The sequence below is a fragment of the Cynocephalus volans genome, chromosome 5, assembly GCF_027409185.1.
Source record: "Cynocephalus volans isolate mCynVol1 chromosome 5, mCynVol1.pri, whole genome shotgun sequence".
Classification (NCBI taxonomy): Eukaryota; Metazoa; Chordata; class Mammalia; order Dermoptera; family Cynocephalidae; genus Cynocephalus; species Cynocephalus volans.
This window is the reverse complement of record NC_084464.1, coordinates 93,301,110-93,329,020: the sequence shown is the minus strand read 5'-3', so window position 1 is coordinate 93,329,020 and position 27,911 is coordinate 93,301,110. Positions and strand designations below refer to the sequence as shown.

At 42.5% G+C, this 27,911-nt stretch overlaps 1 protein-coding gene and 1 pseudogene across 2 annotated transcripts in view; one reads left to right on the top strand and one right to left on the bottom strand.

The window, feature by feature from the left end:
- Positions 1-27,911, bottom strand: part of ANKRD6 (ankyrin repeat domain 6) — a 183,292-nt gene that overhangs the window by 63,979 nt on the left and 91,402 nt on the right. For both annotated transcript variants that reach the window (XM_063097427.1, XM_063097428.1), the window contains exon 2: positions 10,283-10,543. In XM_063097427.1, coding sequence (XP_062953497.1) covers positions 10,283-10,402 — 120 coding nt within the window. In that variant the 5' untranslated portion in view covers positions 10,403-10,543. The remainder of the gene's footprint in view (positions 1-10,282; positions 10,544-27,911) is intronic.
- LOC134379311 (U5 spliceosomal RNA) lies at positions 15,637-15,724 on the top strand (annotated as a pseudogene).

Below are 27,911 nucleotides of genomic sequence, written 5' to 3'. Positions count from 1 at the left end.
TTATTGTATGTACAAAAGTCCAATTGTTTGAGCACCATTTGTTGAAAAAACAATATTCTTTTACCATTGAATTGACTTGGCATCTTTGTCAAAAATCAATTGACCACATATGTACAGTTCTGTTTCTGTATTCTCTATTCTGTTCCCTTGGTCTGTCTATCTTTATACCAACACCACTCTGTCTTGATTACTGTAGCTTTATAGTGAGTCTGGAAATCACGTAGTGAAGTCCTCCAACTTTGTTCTTCAAAATTGCTTTGGCTATTCTAGGTCTCTTGCATTTTCATATAAATTTTAAAATTAACTTCTCAACTTCTACAAAAAAGCTGATAGTTTCATTTATTAAATGCTGGACTTTGAGCTAAACACTTTTTCATCTCATTTAGTCATCATGGCAACCTCACAAGGTTGGAATTATCCTCATTTTTCATAGGAGAACAATGAATGGCCTTGTGTCCTCCACCCAGACTCCCCACCTGGACCACAGCTCTGAGGCCATGAGATGGTCATTGTTGTATTGTCAGGATCTCCTGATAATGGCTACATTTGACACTAATTATGTGCTAAGCACTGTTCTAAGTGCTTTGTAAATATTGATTCAGTTAGTGCTTAAGCAACTGCTGTGGACCGAAAGTGCCCCCAAGCTCATCGAAGCTTAAATTGTGTCCCCCAAAGTTCCAGGTATTAGAAACTTGGCCCCTACTGGAACAATGTTAAGAGGGAGGGAAATCCTATTATGTTAATTGAAAGGTGGGGCCTTGAAGAGGTGATTAGACTGTAGGGCCATGCTTAGTGAATGGATTATAACGGTGGTCATGGGAGTGGCTCTGAGAGCTTTAAAAGGAAAGCTCGTGAGAGTCTCTCTTTCTCTGCTCTGCCATTTTGCAATGTGATACCCTGTGTCACTGAAGTCACCACCAAAGAAAGCTCTCATCAGATGTGTTCCCTGGACTTTGGACTTTCAGCCTCCAAAACCGTAAGCAATATAATTTTGTTTTCTTACAAATTATAACAAGTATTTTATTACAAGCAACAGAAATAGACTAATACAGCAACCTAATGAGGTAGCTACTATTATTTAATCCTCAGTTTAGAGGTGATGATATGATGCATGGAGAGATTAAGTAACCTCCCCAAGATCACAGAGCTAGTAAATAGTGCTGGCATTTGAACCCAGGGCAGTCTGGCTCTTGTGTCCATGTTTGTACCTGCTACACTACATAGCCCTCATCGGGAATTTCTGAATTTGCTCCAAAACTCTGGGATTGGTGTGCATGAGGCAAGGATGGAGGAGGAGAAAAGCTCCTTTGGCTTAACCCCCTCCCACCAGACAGTCTCTTTCTCTGTCCACATTGAGGGGGAGGGGAGCCAGGAAGTGGTGGTTGGAGTAGTGCTGGAAGGAGCAGTGACTGGAGGTGCTGGAGACAGGGGCAGGTATTGTCCTAGGTGTGGGCCTCAGAGCCAGAAAGAGCTGGTCCCTCTTAGGTCCACTACCCACCACTTATTTGATCAGTCAAGTTACTTCCTGCACCGCACCTCCCTTTCCTTACTGGTGTTGCAGCAATGACAGCACCAGCTTCTCAGAGCTGCTGTGAGAACTGCAACCAGACAATACGAGTAAAGCACCTGGCCCGGTGCTGGTACAGGCACTCAACACATATTTTAAAACTTGATCTTATCTTTCACAAACTAAGAAATTGATGTATGCTTATTTTAATAAGCAAAACAACACAATGGAAAAATCTATAAAAGCAAAGCTAATCATCTTCCCCACTAGGTAGCCAGCATAAGCAGTCTCATAGACTCACAAATTCACTGTCTCTAGACTCTCACACATTCCATCTCCAGACTCACACAAATTACAAGCATACGTTTGCACAGAGAAGTAGATTTGTTTTTTTAACTGAAATGCATCATACTGTACCCATCGCTTGCTACTTGCCTTTTTTGTTCATCAATGGATGTAACTGGTCAATATAGGTTTTAACTCTCTTCCCCAATTTCTTCATGCATAAATATATATGCAAATATATAAATTTACATAAATTAGATACACATGATGATTGTGTAAGTTTCCATAGGTCTTTAGTTCTCTTTTTTTTCCTTTCCTCCCTCCCTTCCTTCCTTACCTTCATAATGTAACCCCAAATGAGGTAAACCTGTGTTAACCATCTCATACACACTTCCTACTTTTCACCATGCTCTTACAACTATATAAAAATGGACATATGTACACATACATAGGTTGGTTGGTTGGTTTTTGGTCACTGTTTGTTTTTCATAAATGGGATCACGAAATACAGTTTTCTCACTCAACAATATCTTGTGTAAACACCTCCAGGTCACTGGGATAGATTTAATTCATTCTTTTCAAAGGTGGTATAATATTCCAGCTGTCAATAAATGTTCCTTCCTTTCTCTTCTCTTCATTAGATTTGTCAGTTGCTTGAGAATGCATGATAACCAACTGCATCAAGGACATCTTTGCAACAAACTGGAATGCAACAGGAACCTAGCTGGAAATGCTGCTTTTATTAGAGAACCATGCATTCCTGTTGGCCCAGGGCAGTCTGGTTTATGCATCCCATGCCAGTGCAATTACTAACAGAAACCCCTTCACTCTTGAAGGGGTCTTGCTTTGGACAAAAAATAGTTACTTATACCCACTAGGGTCTTTCCAAAGCAATATTAGACTTTTACTCAGATAATGGATATGTGCCCTATACCTCTGAAAGCCCTGACCCTAACCAATCCCCAAGTCACCCTCTACTGCCCTGTCCCACTGGGTTATTTCTACTTGGTCTCATTTATGGTTTGAATTGTGTTGCCCCCCAAAATATACTGAAGTCCTAACTCCTGGTACCTGTGAATGTGACCTTACTTGGAAATAGGGTCTTTGCAGAGATAATTAAGATATAAGTTAAGACGAGGTTATACTGGAGTACGTTGGGCCCTTAATCCAACACGACTGGTGTTCTTCTAAGAAGAAACACGGAAGCACAGAGAGAAACCCACATGACAACAGAGGCAGACACTGGATTGTGGAATTGCTGACAACTCCCAGAAGCTAAGAAGAGGCAAGGAAGGGTTCTTCCTTACAGATTTCAGACAGCATAGCCTTTCTAACAGCTTGAGTTTAGACTTTGAGCCTCTTGAACTGTGAGACGATAAGTCTCTGTTGCTTTAAATCACCCGGTTTGTGGTAGTTTGTTACAGCAGCCACAGGAAACTAGTGCAGTCTCCTTACCCAAGCCCTGGCTCTTCCTGTATACAGTCCATTAAACTTCATTCCCAAAAGCTCCCTGGAGGGAAAGTAAACCAGTGAAGCCCATCTAGCAGAGATCATGAAAATTTTAATGCATACACCTTTTGCCCCAGGAATTTTCTTCCCAGGAATTTACTCACCAGAGATATTCTCCTAAGTCTGAAAGATGTAACTATCCCCATTGCAGCATGGTCTATCACAGCAAACAAGGCAAAAAGGGTAAACAGTCTAAATGCTCGTCAGGATGTGACTGAATAAAATATTTACAGCTTATCCATACAATGGGAGATTATAGACCATTATAGAAAATAATAATAAGATCTACGTTCAATGATACGGTACATCTCTTAGGTATGCTATAAAGTGCAAAAAGACCATTATGTATAGTACGGCTGATTTGTATTTTTAAAATAATTTTGATCTGCTTTTACATGCATAAATATTTCTGGAATGACACACAAAAGTATTTTGTTGGACTGGCAGTAGGACTTGGGAAGGAAGATTATACTTAGGAAAAAGAAGAAAAAGGCAAACTTACTACTTATGCTATAATAGGCGTTATTCTAAAGACTTTACATATGCTGCTGGCTCCTTTAACCCCTCCCAACCCCATGAGGTATATAGTACTATTATTATCCCCACTCTGGAGATGTGACACCAAGGAAGAGCAAGCTCACACAATGTGCAGAGGTCACCCTGCTGTTCCTAGGGGCAAGGGGGTCCGCTTCCAGGCAGTTGCTGGCAGTCGACGGCAGTCAGCCTCGGAGTTGGCCTCACCCTGCAGTGAACTCTGGGGGCCTCACTCTCTGAACAAGCTCCTTGCGGTCAGGGTTTGTACTTCTTAATCATCTAAATCCCTATTTCATTACTCAGGGGTAGTGGTAGGTATCAAACGAAGATTTGATAAACATGAATTTTATGAATGAAACTCCATTTTTTCTTCTTAACCAAAGTTGTATCAAATAATCTTTGTCTGGTTACTTTTGGAGAAAACAAAAACTGCAGTGAAACATCCCAAGGACCAGCTTCCTAACAGTTCTATAAAAAGATACTCTATCTGGGGATTCCTAGAGGCTCTCACCTCTAACTCTATGGTCAATGCTTGGCATTAAGGAGCAGTGTAGAAGGGTCTGGCAGGTTAGCTCAGTTGGTTAGAGCACAGTATTATAACACCAAGGTCAAGGGTTCAGATAAAGAGCAACGTAGAGGGTTTATCCAGATGACAAAATACCTACTGGTATTGCAGTAACAAAATTAAGCTGTATATGAAGGTATTTAACTAAAATGTGAGGTAACTGTAGAGAGAATATGTTTATTTATAAAACCACAGCTTCCTTACAAAGAAAAATCACATTTTTCCATTTTAGAATCACATATCTCAAGCAGTATCAGTAAGGGCAACTAGAAGGCAAGAAGTGGAGAGAAAATTAGGAGGCAGAATGGGCCACACTGGGTCACTGAGAGGGTGTGTAAGTGGAGGGATGTCAAGGGTCCCAAAGAAGAAAGTACAGCTCAGGCTTCTGCTTGCACTGTGTAAACGGGGGTGCCATCCATTCATAAGGAGACCATGGGAAGAGGGCCAGGTTTAAGGAGGGGCAGGCAGGTACAGTCTTGGGTATTTAGACTTGAAGTGCCTGTGATCATGCACGTTAAGATGCCCATGAAGGCAGCCTTATTGCTGATATGCAGTGGCCTGGATAGAAGACCAAACCATCCACAACACTCCCTTAAGTCAAAGCCTAATCCAAAGCAAGGCCCTAACTCTCTGTGAAGGCTGAGAGAGGTGAGGGAGCTGCAGAAGAAAAGTTTGAAGCCAGCAGAGGTTGGCTCATGAGATTTGAGAAAAGAAGCCACCTCCATAACATAGAAGTGCAAGGTGAAGCAGCAAGTGTTGATGTAAAACCTGCAAGCAAGTTATCCAAAAGATCCAGCTAAGATAATGAAGATGGCTACAATAAACAACAGATTTTCAATGCAGATGAACAGCCTTACACTGGAGGAAGACGCCTTCTAGGACTTCCATAGCTAGAGAGGTCAATGCCGGGCTTCAAAGCTTCAAAGGATAGGCTGACTTTCTTGTTAGGGGCTAATGCAGCTGGTGACTTTAAGTTGAAGCCATTCACCATTCCAAAATTCCTAGGTCCCTTTAAAATTATGCTAAATCTACCTGTGCTCCATAAATGGAACAACAATGCCTGGATGACAGCATATCTGTTTACAGCAAGTTTAACTGAATATTTTAAGTTCACTGTGGAGACTGCTCAGAAAAAAAGATTCCTTTCAAAATATGCTCATTGAAAATACACATGTTCACCCAAGAGATCTGATGGAGAAGTACAGGAGATTAATGTTGTTTTCATGCCTATTAACACAACATCCATTCTGCAGCCCATAGGTCAGGGAGTCATTCTGATTTTCAAGTCTTGTTATTTAAAAAATACATTTTGTAAGGCTATAGCTGGAATAGATAGTGATTCCTCTGATGGATCTGGCAAAATAAATTGAAAACCTTCAAGAAAGGATTCACCATTTTAGATGTCATAAAAAACAGTTGTGATTCAAGGGAGGATGTCAAAATATCAACATTTATAGGAGTTTGGAAGAAGTTGATTCCAACACTTATGGACAGTTGGAGGAAGTAACTGCAGATGTGGTAGAAATGGCAAGAGAACTAGAATTAGAAGTGGAGCCTGAAGATGTGACTGAATTGCTGCAATCTCACGATAAAACTGCAATGAATGAGGAGTTTCTTCTTACAGATCAGCAAAGAAAGTGGTTTCTTGAGATGGAATCTACTCTGGTGAAGATGCTGTGAACATCGTTGAAATGACAACAAAGGATTTAGAATATTACATAAACTTAGTTGATAAAGCAGCAGCAGGGTTTGAGAGGACTGACTCCTTTTGAAAGAAATTCTACTGTGGGTAAAATGCTATCAAATAGCATCACATGCTACAGAGAAAGCTTTCATGAAAGGAAGAGTCAACCAATGCAAAAACTTCACTGTTGTCTTATTTTAAGAAATTGCCACAGCCACCCCAACCTTCAGCAACCACCACCGTGATCAGGCAGCAGCCATCAGCATTGAGGCAAGACCCTCAACCAGCAAAAAGATTACAACTCACTGAAGGCTCAGACAATTGTTCGCATTTTTTAGAAATAAAGTATATTTCAGTTAAGGTATGTACATTGGTTTATTAGACATAATGCTATTGCACACTTAACAGACTACAGCATAGTGCGAACATAGTTTTTATATGCACTGGGAAACCAAAAACTTTGTGATTCACTTTTTTGTGGTGGGGTGAAACTGAACCTGCAATATCTCTAAGGTATGCCCGTGTACATAAAACGGAACATTACTCAGCCTTAACAAGGAATAAAATTCAGCCACTTGCTACAACATGGATGAACCAGGAAAACATTATGCTAAGTGACATAAGCCAGTCACAAAAGGACAAATATGGTATGATTCCACTTATTTGAGGTACCTAAAGTAGTCAGATTCATAGAGACAGAAAGTAGAACAGTAGGTGCCAGGGGCTGGGACAGGGAAAAGAGAAGTTAGTGGTTAATGGGTACAGAGTTTCAGCTGGGGAGGATGAAAAACCTCTGGAGACGGATGGTGGTTATGGCTGCATAACAATGTGAATGTACTTAACACTACTGAATTATATGCTTAAAAATGGTTAAAGTGGTAAATTTTGTGATGTATATTTCACCACAATAAACAAATTTTAAAAATACAAAATAGAACAAAAAATAAATAAAATAATTAGTAAATCTGACTTCATTTAAAAAATTAAACCGATGAATCAATTGGTAGTACATGTATATTCACTAGAAACATGGAGATAAATATCAGAAAAAAAACAGCTAGAAGAGTTGAAAGTTGTTTCTTCACAGGAACAAACGGAAGCTGGCCAGGGGACGGCTGTTTTTATTAAAAGCCTTCTAACAGGGGCCGAGCCCGTGGCGCACTCGGGAGAGTGCTGCGCTGGCAGCACGGCGACGCTCCCGCCGCGGGTTCGGATCCTATATAGGACTGACCGGCGCACTCACTGGCTGAGTGCCGGTCATGAAAAAACGACAAAAAAAAAAAATTAAAATATAAAAAATAAATAAAAGCCTTCTAACAGTATTTGAAGTAACAGTTTTAAAATTTCTATGTGTGTGCATTATTTTGATAAAGGTAACTATTAAAAAGTAAATCAAGTACTACTATAATAAGCATTGGCGTGAATGTAGAGAAACTGGAACCCTCATACATTGCTGGTGGGAATGTGAAATGGTGTAACCACTTTGGAAAATAGCTTGGCAGTTTGTTAAAAAATAATTTTTTTAATTGAATCATAGTTGGTTTTACATATCTGTGGGGTGCAGAGTTGAATATCATTACCTGTGTGCAATATGTGATGCTCAAATCAGGATAATCAGTATAGTCAACATTATACAATGTAACAGTCTTTTGTGGCCCTTTCTCAGTTCCTCTCTTACCCGCTCCCCCCATCCCTCCCCAGCCACCTCTGGTAACCTCAGTTCCGTTCTCTCCTTTTGAAAGTTCAATGTATCATTGTGATTGTTGTATTTTTCTTTCTTTTTTAAAATTTATTTGTTCATTTTTTAGCTCCCATGTACGAGTGAGAACATGCAGTATTTCTCTTTCTGTGCCTGGCTTATTTCACTTAACATAATTTTCTCTAAGTTTAAAATGTTAAATGTAGATTTACCACGTGACCCAGCAATTCCACTCCTAGGCACAGACTCAAGAGAAATAAAAACATATGTCCACATAAAAACTAGTATAAAATGTTCATAGCAGTGTTATTCATAATAGTCTCAAACTGGAAACAACCCAGAATATCCATCAACTGATAAAGAAATAGAACATGGTGTATGCATACAGTGGATTATTATTCAACCATAAAAAAGAATGTGGTATTGAAACATGCTACAATGTAGATGAACCTTGAAAACATCACGCTAAGTGAAAGAAGCAAGACACAAAAGACCACATACTGTGTGATTCTATTTATATGAAATGTCCAGAAAGGTAAATTTATAGATATAAAAAGTAGATTAATGATTGCCAGGAGCTGGGGATGGGAATGGTGAGTGACAGCTAATGGGTATGAAGTTTCTTATTGGGATGATGGAAATGTTCTAAAATTAGAATATGATTAGAATATATTAGCTTGCTAAAGCTGCCATAACAACAGAAATTTATTTCTCATAGCTCCGGAAGCCAGGAAGTTCAAGATCAGGGTGCTAGCATTCTGGCAAGGGCTCTTTTCCTGGCTTGCTGACAGCAACCTTCTCACTGTGTCCTCACATGGCAGGGAAGAAGGGAGAGCACAAGCTCTTGGGTGTCTCTTCTTATAAGGGCACTAATCTCATCATAAGAGTCCCACCCTCATGACCTCATTTATACCTAATTACCTCCCAAAGGCCCCATCTCCAAACACCATCAATTGGGGTTAGGGCTTCAATGTATGGATTTGGGAAGGAAACAATTCAGTCCATAGCAGTGGTGATGGCTGCACAACTCTGTAAATACACTAGAAATTATTGAATTGTATAATATATATGGGTGAATTTTATGGCATGTAAATTATTCCTCCATAAAGTTGTTTTTTAGAAAGCAAATGATGAAGTCTATTTTAAAAAGAAAAAATGTGCAGACTATGTGCTAAGTGACTTAAAGAAGTTGCTGTTATCATAACAACCATGGAAAGTTGGTATTACTATCTTCACTTTACAGAAAAGGAAACTGAGGTTCAAAGAAGTCAAGTGACTTGCACAGCTGGCAAACAAAGCAGAGTTCAAATCTGTGAACATGTGCCCTAACTACAGAGTTCCCGTATGTTCTCCCATCTGTGATTGCCTGGGGCCTGAAGATTGCTATGGACAGATGACACAAGGCCTAGATTAAGGCTCCCTTTACCCTCAGTTCTGGACAATACAGTCACCATGTATGTGCAGACCACTGTTAGACCCATGGGTGACTTACTAGTAGCTCAAGATTTTCTATCTCCCTAGACACCAGCATGGAATAGAGACCACATATGGGTAACTGTGAGACTGTGAGCAGACCAGTCTCTGCCATAGCATGGTAGAGGTTCATAGATGTCATTTTTTGAAAATTAAACTTTGCCCCTCTCCACAGCTCTCTCTGGGGTGGCCTGGAGGGTGGGCTAAGGAGCCTGACTCCATCAGTACAGTTGCATTTCTCCCACTCAGCAGCTGAGGGATCCTGGGCATTAGTTAAATCTCTCTGTGCCTCAGTTTCCTCATCTGCAAAGTGGGGATGAAGAGAGAACCACTTTTAGAGGGCTGTAAAGTGCTTAGAGCAATACTAAGTGCTTGATAAGCGTTTGCCATTGTCACTTCCTTGATATATTTAAACTTGCCATCTAATTGCAGAGCCTGTCTTATCTTGGCTTTACCACAAAACTGCCTTCGGCCAGCATGGGCTCTTATCTACTATGGTATTATCTGTTGGTGAGGGGTAAGAAACATCCCCCAAAGCTTACCACACACTTTCACTGAAGCATGTGAAATCAAAGCCCATAAAGGTCATGGTGGTTACCTGGTCCAGGCCATCGTTGTACAGACAGGGACAACGAGACTTTGCACAGTGGAGGGGCTGCCCCAACCACAGGCTGGTCCACCTCCCTAGGAGGTCTGGCTAACATGATTATCACACAAACACTCTGCCCAGTAAGCTTTTGTGTCCCGACTTCTCCCAAGAGATCTCCTGTCCATTTGGCTAAATAAATAGGTGAGAAAAGCCACACTCTGATTTTAAAGACAGTCCATTGCTAATCACAAGTTACTCTACTTGAAAGATGGCAATGAAAGCAGGCTTAACCCTCTTTCCTTCTCCCCAAACCTCCATCCCTGGAAGAAAAGCCATTTCTTTGAAAGCTGTGAACCAAACACAACAGTTTTGCGGACAATGGTTAAGAGGCAGGCTGGTTCCCAGAGAACCGCTACAGCGTATTTTCCTCTTGTTACCTTGGTAACCGCTACCTTGGCGCCCTTGTTGATGAGCTGAACCACATTCTCTGCTTGGCCTTTGTATGCGGCTATGAGAAGGCGTTCTGAAAGCGCAGCGACCGCATCCTGCTGGCTCATGAATTAGGAAAGAGGTTTTCAGGAAAGCGGTAGACAAGTTCCTTCAGCTCAACACAAAGCCACTGGCCCGGGCCGGCTCCCACGGATAAAGATGTTCACAGTCATTGGAAGGTGCCTTTATTACTATGCCATCTTCAGGACCTAGGGGTTACAAAACAAAGCTGCCATCAGTGCCACTCGCCACACAAGGACAGGCCACACCTCTTCTCTCTGGTTTGAAGGCATTCTGCTCGTTGCACACTGTGGGGTAGGGAGGCTGTGCGGGAAGCATGCTCTCTGCAGCAAAGCCCCCGAACAGAACTTCCCAGTGGAAGCAGTAGATTGTGCCAATTTCCCTCCTTTCTCCCCTGCTTAGGGACATTCTCTGGAAGAGTATGGCCAGAACTGTGAGGTTTGCTCTGCGTTTCTATCCTGCACAGCAGAGGCCTGATATAATCCCCCAGATACCACCTGGTTAACCCTCCCGCCTTTGGCAGGTAACTATCCTGTGCATGATCACAAAGGCCTTCTGGGTTGTGTTCTGTGGGCCCTCCACGGCTAATGTGCCATTCCCCCAGCAGGTTAGGGGCCTGTGGACCACAGCCCACAGAGACCACGACAAGTGGGTTCTGTCCTTGGGATTTTCTCGCAGCATTTACTGCAGTTCTCTTTCTTCATCCTTTTCTTACTGTAAATAGTGCAGTTTCCTGAGTTCTGGAACAGATGGAGAGCTGGGCGCAGGCCCGGGCCGACTCCCAGTTCCAAACCACTGAAACAATCCACCTTGGGAACAACACAGACGCTAAATAAACAGTGACAGCATGCTCTGCCAATTAGGAGGGGCCAGTCGTGTTGCTTCCCTGCTTATCAGAAGGAGAATAAATGGCTCACTAACCACCTACAGGACACTAAGTCCTAACTCAGAACAGTGGTCTGGAAGGTAGTAACTAGTAGTAAACTTAAGCTCTTCTTTCTATGAAATGGCCAAAATGACTGAAATCTTACTCCTCCCAGTAGCCCTGGGCCACCATTAGACCAAATCAAAGCCACTGGCAATTATTTCAAAGGCGAAGGGTCCTCTGGGCAGAAGGAATACTTAAGGGTCTAATCCACTCCTGCTAGATAGCAAAGAAACAAGAGATTTTTGTATTTTAAAACATACCTATTAAAAATACCAATATGAGGGAACTTCAAAACGTTCGTGGAAAAATAGAATTAAAAGATAATACAAATCTTTTCGTAGACTTTTTGAAGTACCCTCGTATACACACGTGGAAAGAATATGCTATGTCAAAGGGATGCTGTTCTTCAAGCAGACCCTACTACACAGTCTGGTTTTGAAGGTCTAGAAGATACAGACATCTTCTACAGTTGCTTCCAGGCAAATCCAATGATCCTTTCAATCTCTAAAGATTAAGAAATTGGCCACAGCATGGCTGGAAAAGGTCTAGACCATATCTGCTCTAACTCTCGTTCACTGTGGCATTCAGGCAGGTCACTTGGCCAACTCCCATGGGAGGCTGGAGTTACACGCTCACATGTAAAACAGACATAAAAACTTCTCTCTCCCAGGACTGTGGTGAGGATTAAAGGTGGTATTTTATTATGGGAAGTATAGGCCAAAGGTGAATATTGTGACTTCAGAAAGATAAATTCTCCCCTGCCTCCTCATTTGTGAATTATCAAATTTTCTCATTGTTCTCCATCTGTTGCCCCAAATACAGGTAGAGAATAGCAAGGAAAGAGAGAAAAGGAATCCTTGCAAAACCATCCTGCTTCTGCTCCCAGGCTCATTAGAAGCGCAATGAATTTGAATAGGTAGAGAAGGGTGTGCTCCCAAGAAGGGAACTCCTTACCTCTCTTGGGAGCAGAGATCTCTGGGATGCACCAGAAATATTTCTTGAATGAATGAGCTAACAAAAGAATAAAGTTGAAACTCAAAACATCGATAGGAACGGAGCTAGAAATGCCTTTGAAAATTCCCATGGCTGCACTGAAAGACTGTATAGTTTGGGCTTTATGTTTACCTGACTGCCACACAACTTGGAAGTAGTTTGTTTTTATAAACACAGGGTACATTGTCTTTTTATTCACGTAATCTGTGGTACATGCAAACCAATTTCAGTATACTGAGCTTCTGCTCTGTTTGCCCAAATACTGCAAAATCACTCCAGGCCCAAACAGCAGAAAAATACATAGAATTAGCCATGACTTCCTAAATGATCTGCCTCCCACAACCACGTTCTTCCCCTTCATCTACCCATTTGTTATCTCTGTACACTGGACCTAGCTACCCGCCCTCGATTCCAGAACCTTTCTTGCAATAGGTATTTGAATGTCTCAAGTACAATGGCCCAGTTCATACAAATATTATTATCATGGCTAACATTCTACTCATTCTACTCTATAGCTTAGCTCCTAGGGTAAAGATCTCTTTGCTGCAAGCTCAGTCCAGCCCATCAGCAGCAGTGCAGTCTATCCTCCTGAGCAACAGATGCATAGGTCCAACCAGCCTGTGGTGAATCGAAGGCCACTCCCCTCCCATCTTCCTGTCCCAGGCAACAAACCCAGCCTCTTAGATACTGAGACTAAAGACCCTAGTACACTTATGGTCACAGCTGCAGAAATAGCCCTTTGCAAGTCCAGCCCATGTTACTATTTTCTTTTTAAAAAAAAAAAAAAACAGAAAAACAGACAGTGGTAAGAAAATGTTGGTCAAACAGAAATGTCATTTTATTTTTTGCTTTTCAGTTATAGCTACTTAAGAACGCTTCCCACCCTCACCCCACCCCCTCCACCACCAACAGCACACTCAAAGAGCAACTTCCCAGACAGGTCACTCACAAGAAGATCTTGGCTACTCCCTTCACGAGAGTTGCACACAGAACTGCCTATAAGATCAGGAACAAAATCCCAGGTTTCCAGTTCCTAGTCTGCTGCTAACACTATCCTTATCCACTGGGATATCTCCAGCTCATTCTTAACTTAAGCCCAGTAAGAGCCTCATTGCTAGGACCTCCAGCATTCACCTGCAGCTGCATTTACACAGAGCATGGGTGGGAAGGGATCAAGGAGCTGATTCTTCTTTTCTGCTTCCTTTCTGTTTCCTCCTGTACCTTCAGCCTTGGGTGGGGTGCAGGCCCAGCAGAGACACCACCTCTCCATCTCTCTCATGATTACTGTCCTAAATATCTTAAATCCTTACCTCCTATCTAGAACAATGATCCCCATCCTGTGGAGTGAGAGAATCTCTGCTTCTCATGTGATGCCTCTGAACTGACAAATCAGGCCAGGTGGAGGCAGGCAGGGGAGAGGGACAAGAAGGAAGAGAGAACGCCAGACAATGAATGAGGGGGTGGTGGCCGGTCTGCAATCAATGAGTTAAACTTCACTGCCAACCTGTTGTGTACCCCAGCTGTAGCAGCCTCACTACCTCGTTAAATCTGAGCCTCCTCTTCCAAGTAGATCAGCTATCATTCAAGATGCTTCCCATTGCTGGCAGTGGGGAATTTCTTCTGCCCCAAGCCCATCAATCACATCCCTCTGTCACAATGCTCAGTTTTGCAGCACTCTGGAGGAAAACCTTAAATGTCTGCATGGAGCATGCTGTCCATTCTTTAGGCAGAAAGGAACTAAATATATGAGCATAAGTACATAATAAGCACCCTGAATCCACAAACGGATTTACCTTCCTAAGAAAGATTTCCTTCCTTCCTCCCAGCCCACTGCCCCATTTTTCCTGCTCTCCAGTTTACAAACTCTTTTGTCTCTCATCACAAATACCAGAGGGTCACACAGCTGCTTGGTCTGTGATGCGATCAGTTTTCTTTCTACAGAAAAACGTCTATGAGGTTTGCTTTTACTATTTTCTTGGGGACTTACAACAAAGTCTCCTGGTGGCAATATCCCAAAGACATTACATTTCGTCTCCCAATAGGCAAAACATTCTAGAAGACACCTACAAACCAAAGTCCCAGCCAGGCATTATGCACGGCCCACCCAGAGACGGCCCACAGGCACCCAGGAACCACGGTTAGGGAGCGCCATCAGTTATAAGTAGCTTTGCTCCTACTGCTCCAAGCCCTGTGTTGAAGAGATGGTACTCACGTCCGGGGGTCTGTTCTACATTGTGTTCAGTTTCTGGATAACTGTGGTCAATTCTTTCCTGGAGAGAGCATTAGCTTCCTAGGGCTGTCACTCCCAGTGGGTCTGCAGTGATTTACGTGACAATGCTTGCTTCCTTTCCCGCTTTAGCCTCCTCTGCTGACGCCAGCCAAATCACATCTCAAAGCTTATTGAGACATCCATTCAGCTCGCAGTGTTCTGTGGCGTATTAGTCTGCTCGTTACAGCTTCTGAAAGTCTTGGGTCTTCAGATTTTGTTGGGCTGCTCCCTCCCACCAGCAGAGGACCTGTAACACTCCCTGACTGAAGAATTAAGGTACTATTCATGAATTAGAGGAACGTCTTTGAATGATTTTCAGATGAGAGAGAAACGAAGTTGGCATTCTTTCAGCAGGAGTGCCAGAAGAAATGAATGTGCGTACTGTAAGGGAGGGAGGATGCAGGAAGAGTCAAAAGCTGTAACGAACTGCCTTCATGACAACAGTTAGGGAAAGGCTCGCTTGGTGGCAACAGCGGAGCCCAGACACTCCCCTCCTCGGCAGAGAGTTCCAGCACAATGCCTGCGGCAGCACGGGAGACACAGGTCTGGCTGAGCAGTCATTCCTGACGTTTGTAAATCCACAGTTTGTCTCACAAATCCTCCTGTGAACAGTCTCCGCAGGGAAGGGGGAAGGGAGAAAATGGAGAACAGAGCCCCTTTAAAAGCTGTGACAAGTGCTATCAATGCCCTAAACATCGCAACTGTGTCCTCCCACCCACTTGTTGAAGCCATAGAAATTCAACTTCACACCTGGTGAGATCGTAGAAAGGAAGAGGGCTTTTTTGACTTGAGCCAATATCCCCACATTTTTCTCTTTGTTTCTAAAGATAGCATTGTTGGTCCTGGAAAATTACTGTCAACACAAACCCTCTGATCTTCCCATCCTAAAGTCTTGCTCCATATCCCTGAGGGGAACAGCTCCTATGGGCAATGGGCTGGGATTCTGCTTTAACAATTCTACGGCTTACACCAGGGCAAGAGAATAGCCTGGGACTCTGGCCAGTGCACTGTGGAGGGAGGCTGAATTCCACTGGGGCAACAAATTGCCAGGAAAATGATAACACAAGCTTTTTTTGAAATACACAACACTCATACTCTTGTTTCTCTTCAAAACGTATAAATCTTTCACCTTTTACTAAAGATTTCCATGGAGAGAAACAAATCTGAGTTGATAGTAACAGATATGATGTTGATGGGTGGGAGGGGGGAGAGGAAGGGGGAAGGAGGAATCAGTAAAGGGACATGAAAATCAACTACATTGTATATTGATAAAATAAAAGAAAAAAAAGAAATACACAACACGCATACTAGTTTATCCAGAAGTGATCACTACTGGGATACAATGATCACCACTGGAGGACAAGTGAGGTTACAACAAAGGTGAATGGAAATCAATCCCTACTTTGAAGAAACTCATCATCCAGACAATAAGCCATGATCAAGGCCCAAAAGACCAGGTGCCAGAAGAGAAATGTAAACCAATGGGACAGAAATATAAAGCAAGGAATGGTTTGTTTTCTCACAGCTTCCAGGACATTCCTTCTTCTAAGAATATCTACTCCTAAAGGTAAGAACAATGCTATCCCTGAGGACTGCACGGGCCTGGAGTCCGTGAGGGCTATCTGCAAAAGAAAGGAAATAACAGGGCAGAGATGCTCTAGCAAGCCGTGACTCAACTCTATACACCCCACCATTGCAGAGGAACAGGTATGCTTACTTCTTGAGCCATTTCAAGTACAGTAACTTTTCTCTTCTGAATCTGACAGTTACTGAATCTTTGAAATAATCACCTGCAGGAGGCACCTTGCAAAGAGTCTATTGCTGTGAAAGTTAAGTGACATCTGAATGTTATTCAGGAAAACTGTGACATATCCTACCATCGAGAAAAGCTGCTCACAGATGTAAGAATTATATATGAGGAATAAGGACATATCATTGACTAAAGATGTGACAGAAGGCTTGTAATGCAGAGACTTCCCTTTTTTACACAGGACAATAACTTATTGACTGAACAGCACTGCTAGACCACTGGAATTTCCAAGCAGGGGCTGGGCACTCCCATCTCTTAGTAAATGACCACACACATGCTCAAAGTTTAGACCAAGTGTCATTTCTGCTGAGCCTTCTGCTGTCCCTACCTTCCCCTAGACAAGATGATCATTCCTTCATCTGTGCGCCTACAGTTTTCTATAATCCCCTGCTATGGACTGAATTGCGTCCACCCTAAATTCATATGTTGAACCCCCAGTGTGACCATATTTAGGAATAGGAGACAATTGAGGTAAAATGTGTTTATAAGAGTGGAGCCCTGATCCGATAGGATTAGTGTTTACATAGGAAGAGACACCAGAGAGAAAGCACACACACTCTCTCTGTCTCTGTCTCTGCCTCTCCCTCCCTCTCACTGTGCATGCTCAGAAGAAAGGGCATATGAGGACAAAATGGCCATTTGCAAGCCAGGAAGACAGCTCTCACCAGAAACCAAACCCTGCTGGACCTTGATCTGGGACTTCCAGCCTCTAGAACTGCGGGAAAATAAATTTCTGTTGTTTAAGCCATGAAGTCTGTAGTATTTTGTTATGGTAGCCTGAGCAGACTAAGACCACTCCCCTCACAATGTAATTGCTGTTATTGGCTCAAGGTTGGTCTTCCTGGTTAGACCAAACTCCTGTTTCAGCCATCTTGCATCCCTAGACACGAGATACAGATACATAGTTGGCCTCCAATATCCATTAAATGGATGGTAGAAAAACTAATAACCAATTGTTTCTTATAGTCATTATTTGGTCTTCAGGAGCCTGTGGATCCCATAAGATATAGAAGAGGCGCCCACCTAGTTAGCTAATCTTTCTCCTTTCCAAAAGGACAAGGCCGGCTATGGCTCCTAATCCTCCAAGAGATAACAGAGGGGGGGATAGGATCATTCTCCTCTCTCCTTCCTCCTCCAAACAGAGCATTACATCTCTTGGGGCCAGAAGAATTCCCAATCTCAAGGCAGCCCTTACTCAGTGATACAAGTCTGTCAGCACCAAAGCACTGGACAGCGCCGTAGCCACTCGGAATTTTCTTCTCACCACCCTCAACTTCTGTTGAGTAAAGCCACAAATGCTAAAGGCAAATGAAAATAAGCAACACCAAATAACAATAAAATCAATCCCTAGAGAGTAGTCTACCTTCCACGTTGTCATATCTCAGCTTCCACTCACTTCTCAAAAGTATTTTGATCTGGATTCTTTCTGCCCCCAATTTTTCCACCGAAATTATTATTATTTTTTTTTGCTGCTGCTTATTTTGTGGTGTACTAAGCATTATTAAAGAGATAGGCACAAAGAACTATGGAAAATGGGAAAGGGATCATTCATGCCTGGTGTGCTGGGAGGTGAAAGGAGGTCAGGAGAGTTTTTACAGAGAAGGTAGTGTTTCAAAGAGAGGGGTATTGGAGGATGTGTAGGATTTCGTTAGGGAGAAGAGTGGGGGAAGACATAGGCAGAGGAAACAGCAAGAGTGGTCTGAAAGTGCATGTCATGAGTAGGAAAGAAGAGCAAAGAGACAATTGCAGCCAGAGCTTATAATACACAGGCAATGGTCAGAAGTGATGTGGGAAAATTAAGCAACAGGCCATAGAAAATTTTCATATCATGCCAAAGAAATTGGAGTGTACCAGGCATTTGTGATGGGGAGCCCTAGAAACTGGTAAGCAAAAGATTGACCAGTCATGTTTTTGCTCTACTTGGAACTCAGGCACACAGAATTAGATTAATTATAATTATGGGTTTATGCTACATTCTCAAGATTGTACGTACATGGCTTTCTCTTTCTTTCCTCCTTCATTTACTTTTTCATTTATTCCATCCTTTCCTCTTACATTCTTTTTTTCTTTTTAGAATTATCTGACAAAGATTTTATTTCTTCCATTTTATTAAATTTATTTTTTAATTGACACATAATAATTGTATATATTTATGGGTACATTATGATATTTGGGTACATGTGTGCAATGTGCAATGATCAGATCAGGGTAATTAACATATTCATCACCTCAAACATTCATCATTTCTTTGTGTTGGGAATATTCAAAATCCTCTCCACTATCTAATTGAATATTTTTATTTTAATTAATAGACTTTAGTTTTAAAGAACAGTTTTAGGTTTACAGAAAAATTGAGCAGAAAGTACAAAGGTATACATAACCCTTCAGCTATCCCCACCCCCACAGTGTTCCCTGTTGTTAACACCTTATATTAGTGTGGTACATCTGTTATGATTAATGAGTCAATATTGATGCACTATTATTAACTAAAGTCCATAATTTACATAGGAGTTTACTCTTGTTGCTGTACACTCTGTGGGTTTGGACAAACGTATAATGACACATATCCACCATTATAGCATCATACAGAGTAGTTCACTGCTCTAAAAGTCCCCTGTGCTCCTCCTATTCATCTCTCCTTTACCCCCCAACCCTTTCTTATGGTCTCTATAGTTTTGCCTTTTCCATAATGCCATATAGCTGGAATCATACAGTATGTAGCCTTTTCAGATTGGCTTCTTACACTTAGCAATATGCATTTAAGGCTCCTCCATATCTTTCTGTGGCTTGATGGCTCATGTCTTTTTAGTGCTACATTCCATTGCATAGATGTACCACAGTTTACTTTTCAATTCATCTATTGAAGAGCATTTTGGTTGCTTCCAAATTTTAGCAATTATGAATAAAGCTGCTATAAACATTCATGTGCAGGTTTTTGTATGGACATAAGTTTTTGTTTTATTTGGGTAAATATCAAGGAGTACAAATGCTGGGTCATATGGCAGGACAGTGTTTAGCTCTGTAAGAAACTACTGTCTTGCAAGATAGCTAAAACATTTTGCATTCCTACCAGCTGATTTTACATTGACCTAATTGCAATAGTAACTTTTTGGCTCTTGCCTTACACGATTTCTCTGCTGCATGAGGCACTGCTACTATCCCTCCCTCATCAAACTTCTTCCTTGATTTCCGACACACTCCCTCCTCATTCTCCTACCATCCATTGGACTGCTCCTTTCTCTAATGAAGGGCTCTTCTTTCACTGGTACCTTAAGTGTTGCAGACCCTTGAGATTCTTGGTTATCTTCCCTGATCATTCCCTTCTCTAGAAGAACTCAGTACTCCCGCTCTCTGCTGCCCACATCCTCCTCTTGCTGCCTAGATACCAATTTCTCCAAGTCTACCTCTTCAGTCTCAATCACTTTCTCTGAAGCTCTATATTTAAACACCCAGCTACCTAACAGACATCTTACTTGGATGTGCCATCTCAATATGTTCACAACCGAATCACCATCTTTCTTTCCAAACCCACCTGGTGAGGGGCTCCATCTTTTACCCAGCTACCTATTTCCCTGATCTGGAACACTGCTCCCATTTCCTCTTCTTCACCTTCCCCCACCTCCACATTCAATACATCACCAAATCCTCCTGGTTTGAGACAGTAAGGCATGGAGATTAAAAATACAAGCTTTGAAGCCAGATTGCCTGGGCTCAAATTCTAGCTCTGCCACTTATTTTGAGCAGATTTCTTAATGACTCTAAGCCTTTTTTTTTTTTTTTCATGTGTAAGGCAGAAAGAATAACCCTCACTGGGTTGCTGCAAAGACTGGATGAGATAATGCACATTCTATACAATTCCTGGCACATAGAAAGTGCTCAGTAAATATAAGCATGATTATATGATTACTGCTTACATGTTTCTTGATCTATTCTATCTTCTCTAGCTGGATTGTCACTGCCTTGATTCAGGGTGTCATAATTTCTTACGTGGCCTACCACAATGGTCTCTAACTGGATGCTGAAAATGTTCCTTGAAATTCTATTTGTGATGATCTAAGCTCAGACATTGGGATGAGAGAGGTAAAAGAGGTTTCAGCTGCTGTATGGAAATCTGCTTTTACAGATGAGTTTTTACATAGGGAAAAACAGTAGCGAAGGCTAGACAAATGTTCAGGATTCAGAGAGTGAGTATACTTTGGCTCAAAATGCATCTTCAATAAAAGGCAGTTTTATATAAGTAGACACAACCTGGCCAGATAGTTTTTGGGATTTATTAAACTTGACTCCCAGGAAAGACAGAGCCATTCAGCCAAGAGTGGTTAAATTCTCTCTCCTCTGTCTGGGTCTTAGAGATCAATCGGCCAATGAGAGATAAGTTTCTCCTTACTGATGTGTCAGTGTTAGAAGGAAGGGAGTAATGAGAACCTAACCCTTCTCCTTCACTTCGTTTCAAGATGGCAAAGATAGAGAGCAGAGAGCTGAGCTACAATGCAGGGGGAGCCATTACCACTGGGCCCATCTGCCAGGGCACAGATTGCAAGGTGGTAGAGGCTAGGTCTTTGGTGCCAATTATTTTGCCTTTGTCTTTAGACCTCTTTTTCTCTGCGTCTCTTGTCAAAGGTCTTATGTGAACAGACTGCATGGGGATAGGAGAGAATGCTAATTATGGGACTGAATTTGCATGTAGAAGCCATTCTGCCATGTTGGTCTCCTTGTCTCAAGTCCTGCCCACTCCCTCTCTCACCTTGATTTATGGAATTACTGATATCAGAATGCTCTTCTCACAACACAAATGTGATTATGCTTCCACTCTGCTTGTAATGCTTGTAACCCTCAGTGGTTCACACTCCCCCAGAACAAAGTTCAGTGGTTTACAAATCTATGCCTGGTCTGGTCCCATCCTCTGTTTCCAACCACCTGTTCTTCTGATACCTCTCTTCTCCCATCCTCCACCTTGGCTTGGCCACAAAGGAACTTAGAGCTACTTGAAAGCATCATCCTGTTATTTTTGCCTAGAATTCTCTTCAGATCCTTTCCAAACTCGTCCTTAGCCTTCACACCTGATTCAAAGGTGTTCTCCTCTCAGAAGATTCCCCCAATACTCCTCCACACTCCTGGTTCCCAAGGTTGAAATTTCCCTACCTTTAGCTCAAATTCCAGCTTCGCTACTTATTTTGGGCAAGTTTCTTAATGACTCTACACCCATTTCCTCATGTGTAAAATAGGAAGGTAGCACTTTTTACCCCTGACTTGTTGCAAAAAAATTGAATGAGGCCAGTACAAAATCATGTATCTTTTTATCCCACTGTAGTACTCACCAAACTGTACTGCAATCATATGACATCACTATTGTTGGCCTCTCTTCCTGTCTTCTGATTAAAAAAGCTTCTCCATCCACCTCTCCTTCTAAGGAGACTGTCCTAGCCAGAGAAGTTCCTGGGCTTTAGGATGCAGACTTACAGGACAGGCAGGTGAGATGGAAGAGAGGAAGGTTGACTTATGAAGGGAGGCTAAGCCAATCTATACAACAAATACAATCTATACAATCTCTCTGAGAGAGAGAGAAAGAGAGAAATGCCATGCAGAATGGGGGTGGAGCAAGAGTTTCTGGATGACTGTGGTAGCCAATAGGCTCCTGAACATTGTAGAATGTGAGAAAAATCGGGGGAGAAAAGAGGACATGAAAATTGTTACTAGGATTGTGAACTGGGTTTCCTTTACTTTTGAGAGCAGCAAATTAATGATTAAAATTCTTTTAAAAATTACTTTTGGTCTTTGTATTGTGCTTCTTTGAATATCTCCATACAGACACTGGACCATATGAGACTGAAATTCTTTAAGGTTTCCCTGTTTACAATGGCTTTCCTCTCAGACTCTGAGCCTCTCAGCACATTCTCTCATTCTTCCCTGTACGTTCAATGCAAGCACACAGCCTTTATATGGCATGTGAACAATACATGCTTATGGAATAAATAAACATACCCATGCTTATCCAACTCAAGTATAGACTCCTAGAGAGCAAGTGCCTTCTCTTATTTCTCCATGTGTCCAAATAAATTAATGAATTCTATAGTGAGCTGAATGGTGGCCCCCTAAGTGAGATGCTCTGTGTCTTAATCCCTGGAACCTGTGAGAATTAATTTATACGACAAAAGATGTGATAAAGTTAAGGTCCTGCAAGGAGGAGTTTATCCTGGATCATCTGTGTGGGCCCTAGATGTAACCACATGTATCCTTACATGAGAGGCAAAAAGAGTTTTGAGACAGAAGAGGAGGAGGCCATGTGACCACAGAGGCAGAGGCTGGAATGCTGTGGTCACACACCAAGGAACACCTGCAGTGACCAGAGGAGGAAAGAGGCAAGGAAAGATTCTCCAGGAGAGCCTCCAGAGGGAGCGCAGCCCCGCCGACACCTCAACTTCAGACTTCTTACCTCCAGAATTGTGAGAGAATAAGTTTCTGTTGTTTTAAGCCATGTAGTTTGCGGTAATTTGTTACAGCAGCCATAGGAAATGAATATGAATGCCTTACACATCATAGAAGTTCAATAACTCTTTATCAATTACTTATCAGAGTCACCTACAAGCACAGGCTGTGCTGCCTTATTAAAGTCACTCACACACACCCACACTTCACAGCCAAGAGCCAGAGCTCCACTATGTCAATTCAACACTAGTAAATACCATTGTAACCAAAGGGTCCCTCAATACTGTTTAAGGGATGGTCAGGTTCTGAGGGCTAAAAGTAGTTCTACTGGCTACATATTCCTTCACATAATTTCACACATTTTATATGTCTCCCTACACATGAAATGTCCTTCACTCATTCCTTTGGAAAGGAGAGAGTACAGCAGAGAAACACGTGATATCAGTAAAACACCAGTAGAACTGGCTCATGCCCATGAGGGTGGAGTAAGATCAAGGGGTCGCCCTCACTGGGGTCACTCCAGCTGCCAGCCGACTCAGGCTGAGCACTGTGCTCAGTGGTCTTCCCACAGGAAACACCACTGAACTGACGTAGAGCCATGTCGGGCTGTCAGTTTCCAGTTCTGCACCACAAGCATGAAAAAAACATGAAGCTGCTCTGTTAGCAAGGTATTAGGTGTCTGAATGTTACCCTGCAAACACAGTCCAAATATGGCAAAGGGAAGTCTACTCAGAAGGAAACACCAACTGTGATTTGCCACTCTGATTTGGTTTTCAACAGATTTCTTCTACTATATACCACAGACGACAGAGGACTTCGCCCAGGGCTGCAGCAAGCCTGCAAGTCTGCCAGCCTGTCACCTTCAGGGCGCCCACTACATCTCTCCCAGCTACACGTACTTGCTTCTGCTGATCCTCCAGAAATGATTGTTTCTAACTCTCCTGGACCAAGTTTTCATTTTAGGGTCCCTTTTTATTCACTCTGCCATTACCTTTTCACATAATGTCCATCTGGTACTAAGAATTCCAGATAACATGGCACACACTTCTCTTCCTTCCCAACCCCTGTTTCCCCTAACCCATAGGACCTTCTCTAACAAGTCTTTTTACAAGCTGCAACTATCAGCAAGCACCTCCAGGTCAGATGTGATTTGATAGTGATCACGTCTACCACCTACAAGAGGAGACATCAGGGGTCTGGAAATACTGGTACTGCATCGATTCTTTCCATGTCACTGTTTGCAGAAGACCACGGGGGTCCCCTTCTCAGTTCTCTTCCAGGTTGAGGCAGAAGTGGGTAGAAGCAAGGGGAGAAGACAGTTCTTTTAAATACCCCACACTCAGAATGTGTTTCATGACCCTGGCAGGTTATATAACTAACCTCCTTGGATCTTAATGTTCTCATCTGTAAAACAGGGATAATATTGACTTCACAGGATTACCCAAGAAAGTGGATGACAAGCACTTAGCACAGTGCTTGACACAGAGAAAGCACTCAGTAAATATCAGGTGTATGTATGTATAGTCAACGGGGAGGCTAAATTCTCCAATTAGATTTACAAGCCCTTCCCGACATTTAATTCTTCCTAAGTCCCTTACACTTTCACCTCTTCTTTCTAGTTCCCAAGGGCTGCCCCAGGGAGAGTTTGGTTTCTTGGCACTACTCAGCGTATAGCATGACACAGCATTTGGCTTCAGCATAGAGCTTTGCTGGGATCACTTGTCCCTGCAGAGAAGGGGGGTTAAGACTTCCAGTACCGATGGCCACCCATGAGGCTCCATGGTTATCTCTCATATTCACGTCATCACACACCAATGACCAGACATGCCCACACGGTACACGGCTCAGGGATATGAACTCTGACCTGGTGGACACCAACCCCTGAGGAAGGTGAGGATCTAGGTAGGTGGAGGGCAGACTTCACGGGAATGCCCTGCCTGATGTTAGCTTACCCTCCCATTCAGCCTTTACTTAATCCTAGTTATTTCTGTTTATTTCTTAGCTAATACTTTCTTCCAAATTGGACATGATCCAAATTTTAAGTTTCACTCATAGACTAACCCTGAACAAATTTGGTCCACTAAATTCTTTTCTGGGGGGGAGGCAGGGGTAGCTGGCCGGTATGGGGATCTGAACCCTTGACCTTGGTATTACAAGGCTGTTCTCTAACTAACCGAGCCAACCGGCCAGCCCAAGGTCCACTAAATTCTTTAGCCAATAATTATATCACATGACAAATATACTAAATTGTCATCACCGTCATTAGTTTTGGTAAATTGTTCAAAATTAAAATTCTATTACGTTTTTACTAGCAGAAGAGGTTCCTAAAGTGAAAGCAGTAGGAATAGAAATGACATCGACCTTGAATTGCTTATTATATGACCAGAATTAGCCCCAGAGATTTTCATTCCCAGGAGTTTTAAACAATCTTAAAATAGTCATCTCTCTCAGGATTGTCTCATTATTATCACAGTTGAATGATTTCTTACAAAGAAAATATATTTAATTAGCTGAGCTTCAGAGTCTGCAGGAGACGGGGTCAACTTGAGAAATTACAAGGCTTAAGACCATTCTGTGTAAGTATCCCAGGTAACCCTGTGCCCTCCCTCTTCTGATTTTTCTCATAGCGAGAGGCTTTGCTTTCTCTCCATAGATAAAATCTGGATTTGCTATGGTAGACAATGGAGCTTTATCTTTCGGGCTTGCCTCTTCCCTGCTCTCAGGGGTCTGGGACTCGGTCCTTGGGGAGTCCTTTCCGGGGAAATCTGTAGACCCTCTCTTGCATGGATATTCCAGTCCTGACAGCCCTTCTCCCAGGGAATTTTCCCAAAGCCCTGGGCAAGGACCGTACTGTACATTTTTCAACTTCAGGCAGATCGCCTCTCTGATGATAAATTGTATCTAGTCCAATGTCAAAACAAAGCATCATGGCAAGAGGGCGAGAGAGAAAAAAGGGGAAAGAGCTGGGGGCAGGAATAAAAAAGGAAGGACAACATGAAAAGACAGTGAACAGAGCAGGGTGAGGACGCAGCTACTGATAAGAGGGTGGGGCTCAGCTCAGTCTCTCCCAATGCCCAGTCCTTCTCCAATCCCACCCCCTCCCAAACTAGAAGAGTTGCACCCAGCCCAGTCTCTGCTCTTCAGATATTTGGTGAATTAATGGAAGGATTCTCTCTGATAGAACTTATTTATTGCATTTCCATAATTTGTATCACATTTAAGATTTTGTTTTAGAATTGAAACTAGATGTGGGGAAATCCTGCAAATAATTACATACATGTGTATGTGTGTATATTTGTTCTGTTTAAAAATATAATATACAGAAAAGTGCACAAATCCTTTGTTGAACTTTCAAAAACAGAGTGTACCTGTGTAAACAGCACTTCAATCAAGAAAAGAATGACCAGTACACCAGAAGCCCCTCAGGCCCCTTCCAATCCCTCCCCCCCCCCCGCCACCAAGAGTAACCACTATCCTGATTTCTAAAATTACAGGTTAGTTTTGCCTATTTTTGAACTTTATACGAATGGAAACAAATAGGATTATTCTTTCCTGCCTGGCTTCCTTCACTCAAGATTTTATTTGTGAAATTCATCCATATTGTGACAGCTCTTTCATTTGCACTGCTGTATAGTGTTCCATTGTGTGAATATACCACAATTGACTATTCTTTTGCTGGAGGGCTTTTTGGGTAGTTTTATATTTTGTGTACTAAAACTACTGCTGCTGTAAACATTCATATATACATATCTTTTGGTGAATATACAGACACACAGGTATACTTAGGAGTGGAATTGTTGGGTCATAGGTATGCACATATATGCTCAACTTCAGCTGATGTTTCTATGCATATTTCTCACATTCAGATGTATCCTCTCAGTCTACTTGAAGCATGTAAGGCACTGCGAGTCCCAGAGGCAGAAGTACTGGGCACTGGGTTTTACCCAAGAACAAATAAACATTTGACAATTTTTTTTTTTTTTTTGGTGGCTGAGCAGTATGGGGATCCAAACCCATCTATTTCACCATCTTGACTGGAAGTCCTCAATTTTTATTTTTATTTATTTATTTTTTTGTGGCTGGCTGGTATGAGGATCTGAACTCAGTTGGTTAGAGCACAGCCTTGTAACACCAAGGTCACAGGTTCGGATCCCCATACTGGCCAGCCACAATTAAAAAGAAAAAATTGAGGACTTCCAGTCAAGATGGTGGAATAGACAGTTGCCAGCATCACTCTCTCCCACAAATCCACTAATTTACAGCTATTAAAAAGCAACAAATGCCAAGCTGGGGCTGCTAGAGCTCATGGGAAGAGGAAGAGAGACCTACCGAATTCATGGAGGCAGGAGAAGCCACGGTGAGCGAAAGAAAGGACTGTTCTGACCACTTTAAGCCCCGGTTGCTTCAAGGCTGGAGCTGGTGAGCACAGGGAGCAGCAGCTGGCAAAAGCCACAGCTGTGCCCTTTGTATGAAGTTGCCTGGAGGAGGCAGGAGAGAAGAGGGCCTTGGTGGCCCCCAGGACAGCAAGACCACTAACAGGGTTCCTGTGGACCCACATAGGAGAGAGGAACCACAACAACAGAAAAAATGAGCCACTCAGAGGCCAGTGAGTCATTGCAAGGGACCAGTGCATGGCCTGTCCCATGGGAAGTGTTTGGAGTGCAGGTGGTTAGGGAGATGGGCTCACTGGGGGAACATCAGGGCACAGCAAGGAAAGCTGATCTGCCCCCCAATCAGCACAGAACCACTCTGTGTAGACTGGTCAGGAATATAGAACTGCAGGAGGTGCAGTTTGCTGAAGAAACTCAGGTCCAGACCAGAGTTTCTATACAACCCAGGTGCACCGGATCTCACAAGACCCGGAAGTACCTACAAAGTCAACCATTAAAACCTGAGCTGCACAAAAAGCCTTCCCCAGGGAATCAGCAGCAAAGTAGCAATTTAGCTCAACCACATGGCTCAAGTGCTGACCCCACAGGAAATTTCTCCATCTTAGAAGTAACCAAAGGACAACAAATTAGTTCCAGTGCAGAGTTTAAGTGGTGAGAACAGCAAATAATGCAACACAGAACTGAAAAAATAAAATAAAATACCCACAGATCAGAGACAAAGTTTGATATTAACCAGTAA